Consider the following 24,122-nt stretch of genomic DNA (forward strand, 5'->3'; position numbering starts at 1 on the left):
AAGAATTTCAAACAACAACCCCCATAAGCATTTCCTGACTAACAGAGTAGTAACAGCGTGGAACGGGCTGCCGCAGGACGTGGTCTCCGCTTCTAGCATCAACACCTTCAAAAACAAATTGGACAATTACCATCAAACAGAGAAAGGAAAACACAACTGAATAGTTGAATACAGGCACTTATCAGTGAAAACTGCCTGCCTGAGTTATAAATAATAATAATAATAAATTGTCATGTAAATTAAGTAAATAAAAATAAATAAAATAAATAAATAAAAAAAAAATATTGTTTTTGGGGAACGTCGACTCGAAAGTCCCCCGTTGAGATATGATCTTGAGTTTATGTTATGTCATAGAATAAAGAATAATTCTACGTAAAATATGTTATGTTCTACATACAAATAGTGTATTTACAACATTAAGTTATGCGAAAAAACTTGTTTTGATGTGGGTATGTCTTACCTTGTCTTAGTAAAGTGTAATTAGAATAATTACTCGGCCATGACAGATTACTTAGTCGAACGTTATGTAACTTTACAATGATATATGGTTTCTTAGATAAACTCGTGGTCGAGACGCCATTAGGCGTGCTTTGCACCTGTGAGGCTCTCATACACGCTATCTAAAATTTTTTTGGGGCACGTAAGCTGGAAAGTCCCTCATTTGGGTAGTCAGAGTTACGTCTAAGTACCCACACCTCACTGAGCTTTCTGTTAGACTAACGTGATAGGTGAGCCGTATCACCGTCTGTAATGGTCGACCAACTGCGTTAGTGAATGAACTGGGCACCCCTGGCCTGTTGTCTTAAATGTTGTACCGGGTGAGAGCTTTCAGCGCTCCCCATTTGTCCGGCCAAGTAGTTAATGCCATCTGCGGCAAATCTACAATAAGTCACGTCAAAAAAAAAAATGGTCGGTCGATAGCGATAAGCGCTGATTGAGGGACATCGTGGAATCTTATTGCAAAAACGTACTGACTTTACGTGTTCGCGATGTTTTCCAGAAAAATCTTTAGGGCTCCCCATTAATCAGGCCAAGTAGTCTTCTTCTTCTTCTGTCGTGTGGGTTGTGAGGTGGAGTACCAACCTCATCACCCCTGGTGTCAGGTTACTATTGTGCTACCAAAGGCCCTTGACATGGCTCATGGTAACGTCAACTATTTACATCAGTAGGTAGGTAGTAACCGGGACCAACGGCTTCGGACAATCTGGTGATCAGCCAGTAATGTCCTAACCAAACTAGGAACCACAAAGTAATTTTTGTAATATGTCCCCACCGGGAATCGAACCCGGATCGTGAGCCCAACGCTCAACCACTGGACCACTGAGGTCGTTAGGCCAAGTAGTGTAAATGCTGTTAGATGCCGTTAAGCTAAAAAAAGCTTTTTTGTTAACTGGTTAGTTGCTACTGATGGTTTATGCGACGCCATAACATCGTGTGCGACGCTTAATTAATGCAAGAATGTGCTTCGAAACATTTGCGGTTTCTTTTTTACATTTTGTTTACAATCTAACTTATTTATAACTCGAGACATTGAGTTGTTGAACTTGGCTTTTTTCTTTTTCAATTGACGCAAAAAGTGTTCGGGTTTGTTTAAAAAAAAAAAAAAACTTTTTTGCACACGTATCGGTACGAATAGTGGAAATTTTTCGTCGTATGTACTTACTTACGTACCGACTTGTCGAAACATCAACCATAAGGCTTTTTGGCGGGAACGGGAACGGGACAGTTGCTTTCTTCATTGAATAATCTAAATAATCAATACGAAGTGGTGTTTTGTGGTTAATGATCGCAGTATGTTAGTTGGAAAACATTCGCGACAGTGTTATTATATCGGAATATTCAATAAACAAAGTGTATCTATCTATTTTCGCTTCGTGCCAACAAGCCGCTTCATAACTCGAAAGTTTATGCGGACTTTTGAGTTAATTCGTTTGGGGTTCGGAGTAGGAGTCTGCTCCGAGGGTGGGAGCTTATGTTTCATCATTCATCGTCATCACCTTTCATCATTTAATTAATCATCAAGAAAAAAAAAGTAAGACATGGTATGGGCATAGTATAGGAGAGTTGCCGTTCCTACACGTTGACGTTATCGTACACGCGCATCGTTGCGTGTGACGTCTGACGGTCTGACGCCACACGATTCTAGTCAAATTCAAGTCTAAACTATATTCGAGGGGGAATGAGGTAAACCTCGCTCAGCCGCTGGTGGGGAGCGAAGAGTTGGCGTTCTATGTGTAGTGTAGGAGCTCGGTGGCGCAGCGGCTAACGCGCTCGGTCTGCGATTGTTGAAGTTAAGCAACTTTCTCAAAGGCCGGTCATAGGATGGGTGACCACAAAAAAGTTTTCATCTCGAGCTCCTCCGTGCTTCGGAAGGCACGTTAAGCCGTTGGTCCCGGTTTCATTAGCAGTCGTTAATAACCATCAATCCGCACTGGGCCCGCGTGATGGTTTAAGGCCCGATCTCCCTATCCATCCATAGGGAGGGCCCGTGCCCCAGCAGTGGGGACGTTAATGGGCTGATGATGATGATGACGTAGTGTTATTCCTTATGCTATGTCATAACCGCCCCCGAACACCACAGTGGCGGCTCTAGGGCGGTGCGAAATGTGCCACCGCACCGGGCGCCGAAATAAGACTGGGTTATGTAAATTCATGTTCTTTTTATGCCTGTTCCAGATTTCTTCAACTTCCCGCAAATCCCACAGAATCCAAGTACAAAAAGAATATTAAATGAATATACAACAAGAAGAACAACAAAAATCGAAGCTACCAGAAACTCAGAAACGCAAGTCACATGGACAAACACTACCGTGCACTTCAGCTACGATGGAATAGAAAGAGATGACAATAGACCGACCACCAAAGAGAAAAGGAGAAAGCAAACTCTAGGCATACCAACCTTAGCTCCCATATTCGGCTTCAACTACCAGACAACTACGCAAAAACCCATAAGGAAAGTCAATAAAAATAATTCTAGTCGTAGAAATAATTCCAGTAATACTAGAATCGAAAGTTCTGGAGTCAGAGGATCTACAACAAAAAGAAACCAGAAGAATGACACTAAACTAACTAACACCAGAATATCAGAAACATCTAACAACAAACGCTTCCAATTGTCTTACGACGTCGACGTCTCCAAAGACCCTTTGAACAACGGATATTACGAGAAACCAAGCAACAATTACGCTGATGACTACTTAACAACAACAACAAGAAGCCACAACAACAAGAGATACAACAGTGACAACAGTTACTATAACAGTTACGAAACAACAAGACCCAACAACAATTATTACACAACAAATCCATTTCTCAACAGACCGGGGGTCAAACCAGCGGTTATTGAAGTTGGTCCCGCAATAACCAACAAACCTGTGACGAAAAGACCGAGTTACTTTAACAAAGAGACCGAAAGACCAAGTTACAGTAGACCAGAGACGGAAAGACCAGCGTTCAAACCACAAACGAACAAGCCTGTAACGTTGAGACCATATATAGTAAATCCAATACCTACAGACGCTGGGGCTCTAGTGTATCCTCAAGAAGACGAAGCGCCTCAGGTAATCAGAGGACCAGATGAGGATTATATGAGTGACGCTGAAAAGAGACGGCACATCGAAATTGCTGAGAGAAGTAAGTGTAATATATTTGTTTTACTCGAATACTCTTTTAAAACTCTTCTCTCTCTCTCTGTCTTTTTATTGTTATATAGTATTCTATTCTATTCTATTCATACTCAAATTCAAAAACATATTTATTAAGTAATTGGTTAACATAGTTACACTTCGCATTGTAAATTTTTACATAAATATATTTTTGTCGAACGTATTATTCGCCTTAAACTAATGCAATGCCCTCTATCCAATTTTATTCCATTCTTTTCCATTATATTCAATTCGATTCCATTGTGTTCTATTCTATTCTGTTCTACTCCATTCCACTATATAATCTGTTATATTCCACTCTATTCTATTATATTCGATTCGACCCGTTATTATGTGCTTTAATTATATTCGATTCGGTTTTATTGTGTACCATTCCGTTCTATTCATTCCACTATTCTGTTCTATTCCACTCTATTCTAATCAAAGCATTATCACCATCAAGCACTAAACCCAAACCTCAATTTCAGTGTGCGACAAGTACAAATCCCTGAGCACTCGGCAGCTGCAAGCGATCCCTCTTCTGCCGTCCCCTGAGCCTGTCCAGGTCAACGTGTCCCAGTGCACCCCCACCACGATACCGCTGGTGGTGGGCGGTAAGGTGGTCACCATCAATGAGTTTCCCCACATGGCGCTGCTGGGCTGGCGGAAGATCGATGTAAGTGTATTAATACTCACTCACACTCTACCGATCATCAGTAATTTAAGAGCCACGCTCTTGTCGGTGTATCATTCTCCATGCTACTTTTTGGGGAAAATTAGGGCAGTAGTTCCCTTGCCTTCCGACCCGCAGTACTCTGTCTGACGCGAGTGGGATGACGCCCGGAGTAGTCTATTTCAAAGCCGTACTAGGACTCCACTGTCCTCCACCTCTGAATAGTACTGACAGTTACTGCTGCCCTCTGTCAGGTTCCAGGTTACAGTCCCTGTGACGCGCCGCTTCCGTCCTGCTTTACCGTACCGATGGCTCCCATCTTTGCCTCTGCAACCGTTGAGGTCTATACCCGTATCCCTGGGCAAGGGTTCTACGTTATACCCCGTAGGTCTGGGTCCCTATCCGAACATAGCCACCATCTCACTCCGGCCTACTGAAGAGGCGTCCACCCCCGAGGCAAGGACGCGCCGAACAGGAATTGCCCCAGTGGAGGGCAGAGAAGGTGGCAATGTCCCCCCTGGGGCCGGGTTAATGGTCCTGTAGGAATCCAAAACCAAAGGCAACAAAGGCAAACGAGCCTATATTATTAAAAACGAAACAATATTTTTGTAAGTTTATTAGGAGCAGCCAGTATGCTTGTTTTTTTTAATGAAATGCTACTGATTGGTTCCAGATCGAGGGATACTCTTGGAAGTGTGGTGGTTCCCTCATCAGTGATCAATACATCCTCACCGCAGCCCACTGCTCCTACCAGGAGAGGGATAACACTGTTGTCTCGTGAGTATTCTCTTCTATCGTGTGGGTTGTGAGGTGATACCAACCTCATCAACCCTAGTGTCAGCGTTATCAGAAATCAGAATCATTTATTCAATGTAATTATCATGGATGAACTTGTTGAAGGATAATGTAACATTTTTGAATCTACGTCATTTCGCAAGGTGTTATGAGGAGAAGAAATGACAAGAAGCACGCGACTCTTTCTCGCCGCGACGGAGATCATCTGTCTCTTTCTGTGCAGTACTGTGAGAGAGAGACGGGTGACGTATGTCGAGGCGAGAAAGAGTCGCACGCTTACGATGCTAAGTCCGCTGATCTGACAAGAAACTGCATCTTTTAAATCAATGAGGTTACATTACAAGTTATTTAATAACTAGAGGAACACATTTAATACCATTATTATTGAGCCGCCAAAAGTTTAAACGAATAGTGATTTTATGCAGTCGACTGACATGTAAGGCAAGTTTATTTTTATTCCGGGTATTAGCAATGTGCTTCTTCTTCTATCGCGTGGGTTGTGAGGTGAATTACCAACCTCATCAACCCTGGTATCAGGGTTACTATTGAGCCGCCAAAGGCCCCTGACATGACTCATGTAACGACTACGTACTTGCATCAGTAAGTAGTAACCGGGACTAACGGCTTAACGTGCCTTCTGAATCACAGATCATCTTACTTTCGGACAATCAGGTGATCAGCCTGTAATGTCCTAACCAAACTAGGGATCAGAGTGATTTTCGGGATATGTCCCCACCGCTGAGCTGAGCTGTAATCCTATTTTCTCCTTTCAGCGGTCCACCTAGAGTGGTCCAACTGGGCTCGTCGTACCTGGACGACCCTGGTGCGCTGGTGGTCCGCGTGTCTTCAGTAGTCCGACACCCCAAATACAAGTTCCCGAGATCCTACTACGACATCGCGCTCTTGAAGCTGGTCCAACCTGTTACGTAAGTCTCGTGTGGGTTGTGAGGTGGATTACCAAGCTCATCAACCCTGGTGTCAGGGTTATTACTGAGCCGCCAAAGGCTCCTGACATGGCTCATGTAATTAACATCTTACAAGTATTAGTACGGGACCAGAATCAAAATCATTTATTCAACGTAATTATCATGGATAAACTTGTTGAAGGTCATATTAACATTATTGAATCTATGTCATTTCGCAAGGTATTATGGCTGAGGAGAAGAAATGACAAGAAACTGCAACAGCAACACATCTTTTAAATCAATGGGTACATTACAAGTTATTTGATAACTAGAGGAACACATTTAATGCCAGACATTTTTATCATTGATCCGCCGAAAAGGAAAGGGGTGGGTAATTGACATCGACAGGCATAAAATTTATGGAACACACGTCAATTTGTCCAAAGCCCTAGAAAAAAAACCCTGTCCAAAGTTTTATATTGGCCAATAACCCGACAAAATTGAATTGGAATGCACGAGAGTGTCAGCACAACGGGTAAAAATCCTCAAAGGAATGGGGTCGCTCCGCGAAGTCTGTGAAAACCCCAGGAAGCTTCTGAGCTTCTGGAAGGAGTTAGGTTGGCTTACGTAGTCAACAATAGCACGCATAATGGGCCATCTTAGAGTCTAAATACGGAAAACAGATCCCACTGTCGTCAATCATCCGTCCCTTTCCTTTGCGGTGGATAAGAAAATGACGGGTATAACTTAAAATAAAATTAGGAGGTGTCTGCAGGAATCGGGGCCAATGTTATATTTATACATTTTAATTGTTCCAGGTTCTCTGAAGTGATCAGACCAGCTTGTCTCGGGGTGCCTCCAGCGGTGGGCGAATCCATCATAGCTACAGGGTGGGGACGTACTGAACTTGGTAAGCAACCACGGATTGGACGGATCCATTGACAATAATCATCTCCCCAGCATTATCCCGTTTTCCACAGGGTCCGCTTATCTAACCTGAAGATTTGACAGGTCCGGTATTTTACTGCGACTGCCTGTCTGACCTTCCAACCCGCGGAGGGAAAACCAACCCAATACAAGTTAGGTTAGGTTAGCGCTGTGTCGCAGGTTCTAAGCTGGTTTACAGTAAATAACCTAGTTCTAAATGCTAAGAAAACGAAGTGTATTAAATTTGTTCTACCAAACGTAAACAAAGTAAATAATAACATTAAAATTAACGACGAGAAACTAGATTTTGTTGAACACACCGTTTTCTTAGGAATTACTGTAGATTCAAAACTTCAATGGGGCCCACATATTGTATCACTAGCGGGCAAGCTAAGTTCAGCAGCATATGCCGTCAGAAGAATCCGACAACTCACAGATGTACCCACTGCTAGACTTGTCTACTTCAGCTACTTCCACAGCATAATGTCTTACGGTATTTTATTGTGGGGTCGAGCCGCTGATGTAGAAACTATTTTCATTATTCAAAAAAGGGCAATTCGCGCTATTTATAATCTGCGTTGTCGGGACTCTTTAAGGGAGCTGTTTAAAGAAATAAATATACTGACGGTCGCAAGTCAATATATTTATGAAAACATTATGTATGTGCGTAAAAATGTATCTCTCCTTCCGAGAAACTGTGAAAGGCATACTTACAATACAAGGAATAAAAATAAAATTGTTGTTCAAAATTCTAGATTAAGTAAATTAAATTCATCTTTTTTGGGGTTATGTATACGTTTTTACAATAAAATACCAGATAATATTTTAAATTTGTCAGAGAACAAATTTAAAGCTCACGTGAAGCTTACTTTATGTAAAAAAGCCTATTATAAGATTAATGATTACCTAAATGATAAAAATGTCTGGTATTGAATGTGTTCCTCTAGTTATTAAATAACTTGTAATGTACCCTCATTGATGTAAAAGATGTGTTGCTGTTGCAGTTTCTTGTCATTTCTTCTCCTCAGCCATAACACCTTGCGAAATGACGTAAATTCAAAAATGTTACATTGACCTTCAACAAGTTTATCCATGATAATTACGTTGAATAAATGATTCTGATTCTGATTCTGGTTACATACCTCCGAAAATGCATTTCTCGGGAATGTTGGTTTCCTCACGATGTTTTCCTTCACCGCTGGGCATGTGACAATCATTTATGATCCAAACATGAATTCTTATGCTCTAGAGCCATAAGGCCGCAAAATTGATTATTGAAATTTAGTTCTGTGTAATAAAGTACATACTATATTTGATTTGATTTGATAAAAACCCTCCGTTGATTGAGGCCTGTTACGTCGACTCTAATGCCTGGCCGCCTCTATGGCTAAAGTAATCGGGTCGTCGGGATCGTATATTACGTCCTTCGAACGCCGATACTTTTGAGTACCGTCCTTAAGCGGGATGTATTCGGAAGCCGCAACTACCAGGGGCTGGTGCGACGCATGCGTCAGTTTGGTCTCTCTCTATAGGTATTTAAGAGCTCCGCTCTTGTCGGTGGAGTAATTGCCATTCCTCTCTTCTTCCCGCCAAATCCTTCACCTCCTGATACGACACGACCTGCACCTTCTCTTTTATTTGTTTCATAAATGTTCTCCTAGGTCTACCCCTTCCTCTCACCCTTTAACATTTCCTTCTATGATGTTTGTCATAAATGAATCGTGTCGTATCAGGTGGCCAATCATATTTCCTCTCCGGTTCTCTATAGTCTTCATTATGGTTCAGTTTGGTCTAACACTGTATAATTCCCAGGAGGTGACCAATCCCTGGAACTGCGCTCAGTGTCCCTACCAGTGTGGGACATGGAGAAATGTCACGACGTGCTGGGAACATCGCGCAAGATGCCGCAGGGGGCGACCAGTGAGAGTCAGCTGTGTGCTGGCGAGATGAAGGGCGGCAAGGATACTTGTCAGGTAAGCAGCACAGCCTGATCACCCGATTCTTCTTCTTCTATCTTGTGGATTGTGAGGTGAATCACCAACCACATTAACCCTGGTGTCAGGGTTACTATTGAGCCGCCAAAGCCCCTGACATGACTCATGTAACGACTACTTACTTACATCAGTAAGTAGTAACCGGGACCAACGGCTTAACGTGCCTTCCGAAGCACGGATCATCTTACCTTTTGGACAATCAGGTGATCACCTCAGGTGGCCTGTCATGTCCTAACCAAACTAGGGATCACAAAGTGATTTTTGTGATATGTCCCCACCGGTATTCGAACCCGGGACCTCCGGATCGTGAGCCCAACGCTCAACCACTGGACCACGGAGGCCGTTGCCCGATTGACTGGACTTAAAAAAAGCCGTGCTTGCGAAGACCCCGGTTAGTACTTACTGATGTAAGTAAGTAGTCGTTACATGAGCCATGTCAGGGGCTTTGGCGGCTCAATAGTAACCCTGACACCAGGGTTGATGGGATCGATGGGATCTTACAACCCACACGATAGAAGAAGAAGTAAGAGTTTGAACATAACAAAAGATCATGGTATAAGAAAACCAGGTATGACGTTTGATGACGTAAGTTACGTTAAAGTAATGTCAACATTAAATTGGTATCTCCAGCATTCCAAGAACGCAAATTTTATTATTGAAAATTAACTGAATTACTGACTAGAGTACTGACAGTTACTGCTGCCCTCTGTCAAAACAAAAACAAAACACGTTACAGGCTTATTAAAGGTTTATTCTTTACAGGGCGACTCCGGAGGTCCCGCTCAAATCCAAGATGGATGCGCGTGGCGTGTCGTTGCTGTGACGTCACTGGGTCGCTCGTGCGGCGCCGCCAACACTCCTGGACTCTATGCTCTCGTCCATCGAGCCTTCATCTCCGCTCAGATCTTCAGCAATGGCAATAAAAACCAAAACCGACGCTCAGACAGCGAAACAACAAGAAACTATCGCGACAGCCAACAGAATTACAATAATCAACGCACGGAAACAACAACGCAATCATACAACAACAATCCGCGGAGAGATTACGGCGGTAATCGACAAGAAAATGATTACGGAAGCCATAAAGATAATCGGCGTACGGAAAGTGTTGAAAGTGATTACAATAATCCGGAAAGCGATTACAGTCGCAGAAATGTTAATACTGGTTACCAAAACGATAATCGTGGAACCGTTTACGATAGTAATCCAAGTTATAGTAATAATGACAGACAAAGTGATAGTAATCGAAACACTAACAAGTACGAATCAGGCTACAATAATCAACAGAGCAATTACGGTAACCACAAAGACGAAAATACGTATTCAAACATCAATAATCGAAAACCAAACGATTATTCAGGCAATAATCGACAACAAAGTGATTACTCGAACAGTAATCGGCAACAAACCGATTATTCAGGCAATAATCGACAACAAAGTGATTACTCGAGCAGTAATCGGCAACAAACCGATTATTCTGGTAATAATCGGGAACAAAGTGATTACGGTAGACAGGATTACTACAGTAACGGCAAACGAGAAACGGAAAGTGATTATACTGGGTATAATCGACAACAAATCAACAGACGACAAAGTGACGATAGATTTGAAGATGGAAGAGTATGGTGGACTTAAAAAGCAGCTGAACTGTGACAAGGACCGTTTGGCACGTGGAAACGTCATTAATGACAGTTGTTGTTATAAATACTGTTAGAATTATGGTATAAGAAAACTAGCGGGCCTTGCACCGTAATCACGCGACTCTTTCTCGCCGCGACAGAGATCGTCTGTCTCTTTCTGTGCAGTACTGTGAGAGAGTGACGGGTGACGTATGTCGAGGTGAGAAAGGGTCGCGCGCTTACGGTGCTAAGCCCACAGACGTGTATACGCGTAGACAGACAACGTTGTTAAACAAAAGTTCCACGCTAACATTTTTTACATTTTGGGCAACATTGCGCGCGCCAAAAGGAGAATGGGCAAATCTGGTCCAAGAACCTCCACTGATGAGACTTATATGTAATGAAAGCTTATGCTTTCCCTATGAATCTGGCAAAGTTCTATCAGATTCTGTCCCGGGGTTCTTTTTTTACGGCCATGTTTATCCTGGCTAAAAATGTGATAAAATACAGTGGGAGCTAAAATCGGCTCAAGATTTGTTGCTGGATAACTAAGTCTACATAAATAATTATGTATCATATTGTATATCATTTTAAAGAGGATCTTTTCCAGAATCCGAAACATAAAAAAAAACAAAAAAAGTCTTTATGTAAGCGAATTATAGTCAATTTACATCTGCAGCGCCATTGTTTCTCGGTAGCTAAGTTCAAGTTTCATGCCTTTTACCCCTTCCAAAAGTATCTTACCGATTTTTTTATATTGCTTCCTGAATTTGATCTGAGTGATAATAACAAGAAAAATAAATAGACACCTCTCCGATAGAGACCGCCTAAGCTATTGCCTATTGCAAGAAATCGTCATCATTAGCAAGTCATTACGGTATTGCATATAAGCTTATCAGCAACTTGGAACTTGGTCCAAGAACCTCCACTGGTGAGACTTTGATGTAATGATAGCTTATACTTGTCCTATGATTCTGGCAAAGTTCTATCAAACTCTGTCCTAGGGTTTTTTTACGGCCATGTTTGTCCTGAGTGTACAGTAGTGGACTGCAAAATCACCTCAGGATTTGTTGTCGAAAAACTATTTAACTAAGTCTATATACATAATTATATATCATAATGTATATCAATTTTAAAGGGGAAGGTTATCAGAATCAGAAACATAAATAAAAAAAAATACATTATGTAAACGACTTTTAGCCAACTCACGTCCGTAGCACCATTTTTCTCAGCAGCTACGTACGAGTTTCGCGCCTTCCAACCTTTCCAAAGGAGCCCAATCATTTTTTTCCTTCTTCTGATATTGCATTCTTAACCTGACAAGTGACAACAACAAGAAATAAAATAGATACCATTCCGATAGAGGCCGCGTAAGCTATGGACCTATTGCAAGATAACGTACTCAAAGGCTAGTCATTATAATCCAACAGACGTAACATGATTAGAATGCGGCAGGACGGAAATGTATCAGAAGAAGGAAAAAATGATTGGACTCCTTTGGAAAGGTTGGAAGGCGCGAAACTCGTACGTAGCTGCTGAGAAAAATGGTGCTACGGACGTGAGTTGGCTAAAAGTCGTTTACATAATACATTTTTTTTTATTTGTGTTTCTGATTCTGATAACCTTCCCCTTTAAAATTGATATACATTATGATATATAATTATGTATATAGACTTAGTTAAATAGTTTTTCGACAACAAATCCTGAGGTGATTTTGCAGTCCACTACTGTACACTCAGGACAAACATGGCCGTAAAAAAACCCTAGGACAGAGTTTGATAGAACTTTGCCAGAATCATACGACAAGTATAAGCTATCATTACACGCAAATCTCACCAGTGGAGGTTCTTGGACCAAGTTCCAAGTTGCTGATAAGCTTATATGCAATACCGTAATGACTTGCTAATGATGACGATTTCTTGCAATAGGCAATAGCTTAGGCGGTCTCTATCGGAGAGGTGTCTATTTATTTTTCTTGTTATTATCACTCAGATCAAATTCAGGAAGCAATATAAAAAAAAATCGGTAAGATACTTTTGGAAGGGGTAAAAGGCATGAAACTTGAACTTAGCTACCGAGAAACAATGGCGCTGCAGATATAAATTGACTATAATTCGCTTACATAAAGATTTTTTTTTATTTTTTTTTATGTTTCGGATTCTGGAAAAGATCCTCTTTAAAATGATATACAATATGATACATAATTATTTATGTAGACTTAGTTATCCAGCAACAAATCTTGAGCCGATTTTAGCTCCCACTGTATTTTATCACATTTTTAGCCAGGACAAACATGGCCGTAAAAAAAGAACCCCGGGACAGAATCTGATAGAACTTTGCCAGATTCATAGGAAAAGCATAAGCTTTCATTACATATAAGTCTCATCAGTGGAGGTTCCTGGACCAAGTTTCATACAAAAGTGCCCATTGTCATTTGCCAAGTTTAATAAAACCATGGCGGTAAAGTACCTACCCACACTTCAATGTCACCGTAGGTGTCATTATAGACGGCGATACGGCTCACCTATCACGTTGGTCTAAAATAAAGCTCGGTGAGGCGTGGGTACTTAGTTCATCTTGCAATTAATGTACCTTTGACTTTATATTAGTCCTCAATGTCCTGAAAGTATCACAAGATCTTTGACCTAGTACGTTGACCGTATGTTGTATTTTTATTTAATTTAATGTTGTAAATAAATATTTTAATAATTGAAAATAAATAATAATTGATAGTTAAGTCATAAATATTGTTAAGAGTTATTTTGTATAAATTATTAATAAAAATGGTATTTAAATAAGCATCTAAACGCATTTTATTACCCTCAACATTTTCAAGTAAGCCTTTTTGTTATTTAAATTAATGAAAGTCTTCCTAGGCCTCGTTCCCCGAAAACAACATAATGGCGTTGTATTATTTATATTTTCATTGCTCGGGTGCATAATTATTGAAAAATATAATTTAATGGCAAGGTATAAATATAAAAATCATCAAATCCTACCGGCTAATTCATCGAACTTCGGGGACTTCTAACTTGTAAACGATTCAGATAAATCGAAGTTAGGCATTTATATACGATTTATATACTTCTATTCTGCTGATTTCTGCCCCTTACTCTGCCCGCCCACTTTGATAAGGAGTTTTAGGAGTTTTAGCGCGAGTTTTATACAAACACAACAAATTGCAGCGCGAGAAGAAACGTAAGTGCTTGCGTTTTGATTTTGCAGTAGGTATTCAAATTTGAAATAATAGTGCATGAATTAAAATAAACTAAATAGAGATCTTAGAAAAACGACAATGTATTTCATCAAAATTAGATAGATTAAAGACAACTGATTTAAAAAAATCTGTAAAAGATACGAATACCAAATGTTTTTATTTATCTGAAATTATGAAACGACGAAGGCGAAACGAAACGCAATGTCATCGAACTGTAGTTTTATCGCAGTCCCTGCTTTGTTTTATCGTATTATTCCGGATTATTACCCGTAAATCCTATTTTTTGTAATTTCTTGCCCATACTAGACATCTGAATTCATCCACTAAAGGTAAAATTCCACAGTTTTGCGGACGATTTCTATGTAAATTCGTTGTTAGAACTTTGGCATCATTTTTCCTAAAGTGGGTAATAATGTCTTGTTTTGATTTATTGAATACAATGAAGCAATTTTTGCAGTTGTTTACCTGATAATAACGAAAGGAGACGGTCAAAGTGAGTATTGTTTCGTCTAAAGTTTTGTTTTTCTGCCGTCAATAACTGGTTTTAGGTTATGTGTACTTTGTTTTTGCAACTGTTTCTTATAGGAATGCAATAATTTCAATAAACATGCTTGGATGTTACATTCTGATTATTATATAATAATTTCGTGTAAAAAACCTGATTATCTTCTTGCAAAAATGTTTATTGGCAAAAATAAGTGTTTGTATACCCTATTTAAATTAAAAATTCAAAAATATCTTTATTCAGTAGGTAACATAGTAACACTTTGAATCGTCAATTTTTACATAACGAACGTCTCATCCTCCTAAAACTACTGCAGCTTCTCACAACCTGTATAGCCGGGGAAAAGAAGCTGCAAGGAAAACCTCGGCACAGGGCCCTAGAAGTTCTTTAAAAAAAAAAACATAAAATATTGTTATACAATTGAGTAATTAAGCTGCCTGTTCTCAGACAGTTAATCCCATGCATTTATATCTTCTACATAATCACTAACTTTATAATAACCTTTTTTGTAAAGTTTTTATTTAACTACTGTCTTAAAACAGTTGAAAGGCAAATTCTGAATGTCAATAGGAATCGCTATTTTTTGCAAGTAATCCTATATGTTTTTTATATATATTAAGTTTTCAAAGACATATTGTGATGCCAAAGTAAATTTATTTCTAAGTGACATCTTGGGTCCCAATTTGTAAATCGCATTTAACGTACCATGTTTATGTGACATAATATCTTTTGTCTCTTTCATACTAAGCTGTATACTTTTAGCGTCTCTTTCGCTCTAGGAGATATACTATATCTTTGTCCTGCTCTCTCTCTCATGTTATGTAGGGTAAAAATAAGGGATTGAACAAAAGATACATCATCATCATCACCAGCCCATTAACGTCCCCACTGCTGGGGCACGGGCCTTCCCTATGGATGGATAGGGAGATCGGGCCTTAAACCATCACGCGGGCTCAGTGTGGATTGATGGTTATTAACAACTGCTAATACAGCCGGGACCAACGGCTTAACGTGCCTTCCAAAGCACGGCGGAGCTCGAGATGAAAACTTTTTTTGTGGTCACCCATTCTATGACCGGCCTTTATAATATACTTTATCACATCTCTGTCCCCGAAGGGTTAGGAAGAGATGTCTAGTATACACACCAAATTGTTGCCAGCAATGTGTAAGTCCCGTGTAATGGGGGGTGCACCTATTGCCATTAACCGGGCACATATGTACACAGTCCGCAGGTAGCAAAGTTCTCAATATTGTATGTCAAAAGGAGAATCAGGTGATCAGCCTGTAATGTCCTAACTAAACTAGGGATCAGTGATTTTTGTGATATCTCCAGGTGGGAAATAGGTTCACGATAGGTGGGGAATGAGTTCATGTAAGTAAATAGCTTTCAAATTCAAATTCAAAAATATCTTTATTCAGTAGATACTTAACATAGTTACACTTTGAATCGTCAATTTTTACATAACGAACGTCTCATCCGCCTAAAACTACTGCAGCTTCTCACAACCTGTATAGCCGGGGAAAAGAAGCTGCAAGAAAAACCTTTGTAAGTAGACGGTAGGTAAAAAAAATACGTCATATTTTTTATAACTGTTTTACTGCTGAATGAATAAGCATAATGTGATGTCAGTTACCAGACAATGGAAGCCCCGTGCTCCCGGTTCACGGCGGCGGAGGGAGGCGCGCGGCTGGCCGCCGCAGCCACTGCTGGCAACACCCTGGCTGTGGAGTACGGCTCCTTCATATCCACCAGGATGATATACGAAGACGCCTACAAGATCCGAGGGTGAGTACAAAGAGTTACTTCTTTTTTTAGGTTATGGCATCAGGGATCCATTAGGATATGAAATTTCGGATACAAATTGGATACGGATTTAAGAATGATTATTATACCGGATACGGATAATAAATTATTTCGGATTATCCGTTAGTTTCGGATAATGTCGGTTACGGATATTATTTTTTAAGGAATTTCAAAATATTAAATGTTTCACCAGCAGAGTCTTTAACCTATGAACATTTTGTCGTCAGATACATTCATCTGCGTCACTTTCCACGACAGGCCTTTCCACATACAGAATGTTCCATCGACACGACGATAAACCTATCCTATCAAAAACATAAATGTGAAACGAGAGCCAAGTTCTTATTTTTTTTTTTGACTGGTCTTATTGTGGATTTGCCGCAGCTGGCATTAGCTACTTGGCCGGACAAATGGGGAGCGCTGAAGGCTCTCACCCGGTACAACGTTTATGACAACAGGCCTGGCTCAGGGCGTCGTCTGAGAGGGAAAATATTTGAAAGAATTAATCGACCTACTAGGGTCGATTAGATAAGCGCTGATTGAGGGAAATCGTCGACCACGCCGGCGGGGTCGGTATCGGGGTCCTGAAGTGTTTGGTGTCGCGAGCTGATTGGCTGCCTCTATGGCGAGAGCCAAGTTCAATATTACGATATATCATTGACTTGGCTAGTTTCTACCGTAACGTAACCGTAAACAGCCTATATACGTCCCACTGCTGGGCACAGGCCTCCCCTCAATCAACCGGAGGGGGTATGGAGCATACTCCACCACGCTGCTCCAATGCGGGCTCCAATGTAGTTTCTACCAGCAATCCAAATTTCCGGAGTAAGAACCGACAAGTTATTGTCGGTTTAGAACTTGGCATCCATTTAGATCTCACTTCTTTTGTCGTTGATGTCAACAACCAAGGCATAGGTATATCATAATATTGAACTTGACTCTCGTTTCACATTTATGTTTTTGATGGGATATGTTTATCGTCGTATCAATGGAACATTCTATATACGGGGTGTTAGTGACATCGTAACGAATACTCAGAGGGATACAATACAATACAATACAAATACAGATGAGAGGGATGATTCTGAGTTAATATCAAGTGGAATTTTCCGTCGCAAAATTCATGTTATTTTTTTAGTTTTTTTAAATTATTTTCAATTCTATACTTTTGCGATGGAAAATTCCACTTGATATTAACTCAGAATAATCAGCTTAATCATCCCTCACACCCCATACAAGTACATACAGTAGCCATACAAGTAGGGGGTGTTAGTGACACTGTAACGAATATTGAAGGGGATGATTCAGACCATGATTCTGAATCGATATCAAGTGGAATTTCCTGTCGGAGAAGTCATGAAAATTTTAGAGCTTATTTAAATTATTTTCCATTCCATACTTTTGCGACGGAAAATTCCACTTGATATCAACTCAGAATCATGGCCTGAATCATCACTCAAAGTTTTCGTTACGATGTCACTAACACCCTGTATAGAAAGGCCTGTCGTGGAAAGTGACGTCATTGAAAGTTTCTGACGACAAAATGTCCATAGACTAAAGTCTCTGCTGGGGAAACGGAATTAAATGTCTCGTCCTGTCGACGAATAGTCCTATGGCGAATCGGTCGTAGGAGAACGGTTGAAGACTCGTGAAAAACGAGATAATGCTAGGAGATGATGGTTAAAGAGAGATCTGTTGATTTCAGCTCATTGTCCGAGGGTCGTCAGCGCTCCGTGTACTGCGCAAGAGCGTCCAGGGTGCCCGTAGTGGCGCATGAGCTGCAGATCCTGACCGACTTAGCTGTCACCACAGCGGTGGAGTACGACCCGCACAAGGATTGGACCGCCGAGCTTGACAGCAAAGAGGTGTGTTTACACATTTATTTACACACAAACACACATTTGTACATAAACAGCCTATATACGTCCCACTACTGGGCACAGGCCTCCCCTCAATCAACCGGAGGGGATATGGAACATACTCCACAACGCTGCTCCACTGCGGGTTGGTGAATGTATTTGTACGGCGGGAACAACAGCTTAACGTGCCCTTCGAAGCACGGAATCATCTTACTTTTTCGGATAATCAGGTGATTCAAGCCTGAAAAGTCCTTAAACAAAGGACAGTCTCACAAAGTGATTTCGTCCCCATCGAGAATCGAACCCGGACCTCCAGATTGTGAGCCTGACGCTCTAACCACTAGACCACGGAGGCTGTTTCACACATATGTAAGATTACATTATAACGGATGTAATAAATTAACTGGTTGCACTTAAGACCTCCTGGTTACGTGTCGTTTCTGTAATCGTAATAGACCAAACCTACAAAAACATAAATTTTATAATTAAAACACATATTGGCCCCGATTCCTGCAGACATCTCTTAATTTTACTTTAAGTTATACCTGTCATTTTCTTATCCGCCGAAAAGGAAAGGGACGGATGATTGACAGCTCTTAATTTTAGGAAGAATGAGTAAATAAATGAATAACCCGGGCGAATTTTTAGACGGTTGTTTTAGATTTGTGCTTAAAATTGACGTGTGTTCCATAAATTTTATGCTTGTCGATTACCCGTCCCTTTCCTTTTCGGCGGATAAGAAAATGACAGATATAACCTAAAATAAAATTAGATGGTATTTACAGGAATTAGCACCAATAACGGGTTCTTACCGCGTTTAAATGGGGATATGAGACTCCTGATATTTCGACACTGTTGCAAGTGCCATGATCACAGGATGACTGATGAGATTGGATTGGTTTGGTGCGAGTTCAGATGGTTCCGAACATTCCGATATCAAAAACATAAACAAGCGGCAAAGAAAGAGGGTAGACAGATATGTCTGCCCGTAGAAAATTATGGATCTACCTACTCCACTCCAATCTCATCAGTCATCCCGTGATCATGGCACTTGCAACAGTGTCGAAATATCGGGAGTCTCATATCCCCATTTAAACGCGGTAAGAACCCGTTATTATGTGTTTTAATTATGATAATAACCGCGTAAACTTAAAACAATGTATAAATTTTATAATTATGACAACAAATGTTTACAAATAATTCTTTGGGCTCAGTGACTGAACTTTTAAAGCTCTTTGATTGTACATCCATTATACATATGTAATGTGGTATTGGACCGCAGAGGTCTTTATAATTTGATGCTCCTAAATAACTTTGTTTCCAGGTGCTAGTGTGCACATCATCAGTGCTGCGGCACATCCTGGAAGCTGGTCTCCTGGGCATCTCCAACATCAATGTTCTTGTACTGGACAGCTGTCACCATATCGCCACGGATGAGGGGTTGCAGTATGTGAGTAGACCATGTTTTATTACAATATTGGATGATTTGATGTAGCGTTGCCGAATTTATTAATTTTTTTCTTATTCGGGTAATCAACAGCTTAATAATAAACATCAGTAATTTAAAGTTTACGCGGTTATTATCATAATTTACACACATAATAACGGGTTCTTACCGCGTTTAAAATTGGGATATGATATAAATATTATCGACAAATATTATGACAGTTTAGAGAAACTGATTGTGGTTGGGAACACTGAAGGCGAAAGATCGCGTGGTCGTTCACCAACTAGATGGACTGATCAAGTGAAAGACTCGTCGTCATCCAAGTTCTACACAGTAGTAAGGGAAGCGCTGGACAGGAACCGGTGGAGGCAGATCATCCGCTCCAGGTGCAACCCTGATGCTGACCACGATCCTCAGATATGAGGGAGATAAATATTATCGACAGAACGTCATTACTTCCCCAGACTCGTAAAAGAGACTATTGCAATCAGAAAACACAAAAATTTCAAAAGGGAAGACGGGTTCAAATTATCGAGCATGTGGAATCCAGTGGTAGGTGTTGTACTGCCTTCCAACCCGCGAAGGGAATACCAGCCCAATACAGGTTAGGTCACATACCTCCGAAAATGCATTTCTCTGGAATGTGGGTTTCCTCACGATGTTCTCCTTCACCGCTGAGCACGTGATAATCATTTCTGATCCATACAATTCGAAAACAAATTCGACAATCATTGTCTAAGGCCTGTGCTGCGTAACCTGCGACCTCAAAGTGAGAGGCAAGCGTTCTACCAACTGGGCAACCACGGCTCTTGATGTCCTAGCTTCGAAATAGACTACTATGGGCGTCATCCCACTCGCGTCAGACAGTACTGCGGGGCGGAAGGCAAGATGGAAACCACTGCCCTATTTGTCCCTACAAAGGAGCATGTAGAATGCTACACCGACAAGAGCGTTGCTTTTGAATTAGCGATGAATTGATGTCCCACTGCTGGGCAAAGGCCTTCTCTTTCCAACCCTCGTTGTTTAGGCCTGTGCTGGATTCGAACCTGCGGACCCCAAAGTGAGAGGCAAGCGAAAAAAAAGCATTTGTTACGTTTTTCTATGACGTCACAGTGTGCTTTTTCATACAAATTGCATAGTAATTTCGTGTTTTGACGTTTAGCAAAAAGTGACTGATTAGACTAGTTGGAATCTAACCTATTATAACATCTTTCAGATCATGCAACAGTATAAGGCATGCGAAGACACCAAAAGACCTAGAATCCTGGCTTTAACCTACCCACTATTTTCTTCACCAAAGAAAGAAAACGCCACTAGTGCCAAAACCGATGAAGATCAAACGAAAGAAGAAAAGGTCGATGAAGAACAACACGACGAAGAAACAGATGGTGATGAAAAAACGGACGTAATTGAAAATGTACCAAAAATTGTTGAAATCACCGATGATGTAAGTAAGTCTAAAGATAATGATGAAGAATTGAAAGAAATAAATAGAGAAGTAAAAGAAGATGAGAAGAAGAGACGACAGAAGAAGGAAGAGGTGGAGGCAATAGGGGTGTATGAGAATTTGGATGACTTTGATATGTACGAGAAATTGGAGTGGAAGATTGAGCAGTTGGAGAAGGACCTGTGCTGCCAGATGGATTTGGCTGAGGACATCGATGGTGGAAAGAGGTGAGTATGGTATAAGAAGACCTGGAGTCTCTTTAATAAAACTTACAATTACACACAATTACAATTTGATGTACATTGCGAAGTTAGTCATCACAAATATTTTCCAGTTTCATATTAGCTACGTAATGAACACCAAAGTGTCGTTGTAATTTACAATTGTAAGTTTTATGAGACATGCCCTAGATATGCTCAATCCTATGACAAGCCGCCATTGCTAGCCCATTGATGACGTAAGTGTTACCATTCAATTGGTATCTCCGACATACCAAGGACGTAAATATTATTGCAAATTAAGTTAATTACTGACTAATGTATTTAATTACTACTAGCGACCCGCCCCGGCTTCGCTCGGGTGCAATGCTGAGGAAAAAATTAAATTAATTAAGACATCACATTAAAAACCTCAAAAATAACACTATTTCTCGACTATTTAATGGATGTTATGATACATAGCGAGGAGCTCGGTGGCGCAGCGGTAAATGCGCTCGGTCTACTATTGTTAAAGTTAAGCAACTTTCGCAAAGGCAGGTCATAGGATAGGTGACCACAAAAAAAAAAAGTTTTCATCTCGAGCTGCTCCGTGCTTCGGAAGGCACGCTAAGCCGTTGGTCCCGGCTGCATTAGCAGTCGTTAATAACCATCGATCCGCACTGGGCCCGCGTGATGGTTTAAGGCCCGATCTCCCTATCCATCCATAGGGAAGGCCCGTGCCCCAGCAGTGGGGACGTTAATGGGCTGATGATGATGATACATATAAACCTTCCTCTTGAATCATTCTATCTATTAAAAAGCATCAAAATCCGTTGCGTAGTTTTAAAGATTTAAGCGTATATAGGGACAGAAAAAAGGCTTTGTTTTATACTATGTGGTGATTACTTGTCACATATTACTTTCGAATTTTATTTACGTAAGTAACAATGAGTTTTTTTTTTTTTTTGAGCGGGCGATGGAGAGAGCTATGCTCGGTATTTCCCTGCTCGATCGAATCAGAAATGAGGAGATCCGCAGGAGAACTAAAGTCACCGACATAGCTCGAAGAATTGCAAAGCTGAAGTGGCAGTGGGCAGGACACATAGCGAGGAGAACCGATGGCCGATGGGGCGGAAAGGTTCTGGAATGGCGACCATGCGTCGGACGACGCTCAGTGGGTAGGCCCGCTACAAGGTGGACCGACGATCTGGTGAAGGTCGCGGGAAGCCGCTGGATGCGGGCAGCGCAGGACCGATCGTCGTGGAGATCCTTGGGGGAGTTCTATGCCCAGCAGTGGGCGTCATACGGCTGATGATGATGATGATGAAGTAACAATGAGTACGACGTTTGGTTGATGATGAAAAATAATGTTTTCAGGTTATCAGCAACAATAACTAAGCCAAAGGAGGTCATAATAGAATACAGTCCTCAAAGGTCGCCTGACGACCAGTTGGCAGATTACTCCCAACTGGAGTCGTACATGAGGGATACCATCGGCGATGCTGAGGCGTTCTTGGATGAACACAGGTGAGATTCACATAAAAATCGCATTAAGGCAATAATGCCGCCTACATAAACTGCCTATATATACGTCCCACTGCTGGGCACAGGCCTCCCCTCAATCAACCGGAGGGGGTATGGAGCATACTCCACCACGCTGCTCCACTGGGGGTTGGTGGAGGTGTTTTTACGGCCAATAACCGGGACCAACGGCTTAACGTGCCCTCCGAAGCGCGGATCACCTTACTTTCGGACAATCAGGTGATTCAAGCCTGAAAAGTCCTTACCAAACAAAGGACAGTCTCACAAAGTGATTTCGACAATGTCTCCATCGGGAATCGAACCCGGACCTCCAGATCGTGAGCCTAACGCTCTAACCACTGGACCACGGAGGCTGCTAAGGCCGCCTATTGTGCTTATTTTTATTCGTATGTTTATGTCGTTCAGCGTTGCTAGATTTTGGAACTTTTTGAGCGAAAAAAGTTGGATTCTTTCGTCGACAGCGGGACATAAAAAAAAAACGTATATAATAAAAAGTTTTTGAATAGTTATCTTTTAATTTGAGGTCAAATTACGTTTACGTGACAATAGATAGCAAAAATAAAGCAAAATACCAACCTCATCAACTTTGGTGTCAGGGTTACTAATAGAATAGAATAGAAAAAGTTTATTATAAAAGGACGCCACACACAAAAAAAAAGACAACAACATCATATCAAATTTCCACTAAAACAATTACAAAAAAGCAAGACGGATGTTTGTCGAAATGATCATAAGGTGGTGGTGGACGTCCTGAGATAAAAGGGCCTCACTCAGCACAAGTCGCGGCGTGAACCACGACGCTGGTATTATGTGGACCCTGTTGGGTGACGCACGAACACTATTGAACGTACTATTGAGCCGCCAATGGCGCCTACAGCCTATGGCCATTATAGTGTTATTTACGGATTGATCTTAATTTCAGATACGATCCAACAGAGATCTACGGTGAAGATCTATATGAGGAGTTCAAGAACATTCCAGACCCGACGATGGAACCTAAATATATATTTAGACAATTTGTTTACGTTCTTGATGAGTTAGGTAAGTCTTTCTTGTTTCGTAACATAACATGGCATAAATTTGCTTTTGGGAGTATTCCCGAAAGATTAGGCAGAGGTGCATAGTCACACCCACTCATCGCCAGCTGTGTTTAAGTCCAAAACCAATGATTTTAGGTCGGAATTCTTTCGGATCTTAAATGTATATCACGTGCTCAGCGGTGAAACAATTCCTGAGAAATGCATTTTCGGAGGTTTGTGACCTAACCTGTGTTGGGCTGGTGTTCCCATCGGGTTGGAAGGTCAGACAGGCAGTCGCTCTAAGAAAACCGGACTTGTCAAATCTTATCAAAATAAATAACTTGTAATGTATACCCTCATTTAAAAGATGTGTTGCTGTTGCAGTTTCTTGTCATTTCTTCTCCTCAGCCATAACACCTTGCGAAATGACGTAAATTCAAAATGTTACATTGACCTTCAACAAGTTTATCCATGATAATTACGTTGAATAAATGATTCTGATTTCTGATTTCTTCAGGTTAGGTAAGC

The 24,122-nt window shown here is 41.0% G+C and overlaps 2 protein-coding genes across 4 annotated transcripts in view; both read left to right on the forward strand.

Moving 5' to 3' along the window:
- Window positions 1-13,358, forward strand: part of LOC126379395 (uncharacterized) — a 28,834-nt gene extending 15,476 nt beyond the window's left edge. The window contains exons 3-9 of the mRNA XM_050028133.1: window positions 2,677-3,633; window positions 4,133-4,320; window positions 4,991-5,094; window positions 5,886-6,038; window positions 6,836-6,927; window positions 8,757-8,917; window positions 9,701-13,358. Coding sequence (XP_049884090.1) covers window positions 2,677-3,633; window positions 4,133-4,320; window positions 4,991-5,094; window positions 5,886-6,038; window positions 6,836-6,927; window positions 8,757-8,917; window positions 9,701-10,573 — 2,528 coding nt within the window. The 3' untranslated portion in view covers window positions 10,574-13,358. The remainder of the gene's footprint in view (window positions 1-2,676; window positions 3,634-4,132; window positions 4,321-4,990; window positions 5,095-5,885; window positions 6,039-6,835; window positions 6,928-8,756; window positions 8,918-9,700) is intronic.
- Window positions 13,359-13,977: 619 nt separating this feature from the next.
- LOC126379350 (endoribonuclease Dicer) overlaps window positions 13,978-24,122 on the forward strand; it is a 61,516-nt gene continuing 51,371 nt past the window's right edge. Inside the window, exons 1-8 of one of the 3 annotated variants that reach the window (XM_050028057.1) lie at window positions 13,978-14,103; window positions 14,232-14,267; window positions 15,910-16,065; window positions 17,789-17,948; window positions 19,267-19,392; window positions 20,606-21,063; window positions 22,411-22,560; window positions 23,498-23,616. In XM_050028057.1, coding sequence (XP_049884014.1) covers window positions 15,920-16,065; window positions 17,789-17,948; window positions 19,267-19,392; window positions 20,606-21,063; window positions 22,411-22,560; window positions 23,498-23,616 — 1,159 coding nt within the window. In that variant the 5' untranslated portion in view covers window positions 13,978-14,103; window positions 14,232-14,267; window positions 15,910-15,919. Of the gene's footprint in view, window positions 14,268-15,909; window positions 16,066-17,788; window positions 17,949-19,266; window positions 19,393-20,605; window positions 21,064-22,410; window positions 22,561-23,497; window positions 23,617-24,122 lie in introns of all 3 variants that reach the window. The other 2 variants (XM_050028056.1, XM_050028058.1) reach the window with 2 other exon arrangements.

This window comes from Pectinophora gossypiella, chromosome 29 (genome assembly GCF_024362695.1).
Source record: "Pectinophora gossypiella chromosome 29, ilPecGoss1.1, whole genome shotgun sequence".
Lineage (NCBI taxonomy): Eukaryota > Metazoa > Arthropoda > Insecta > Lepidoptera > Gelechiidae > Pectinophora > Pectinophora gossypiella.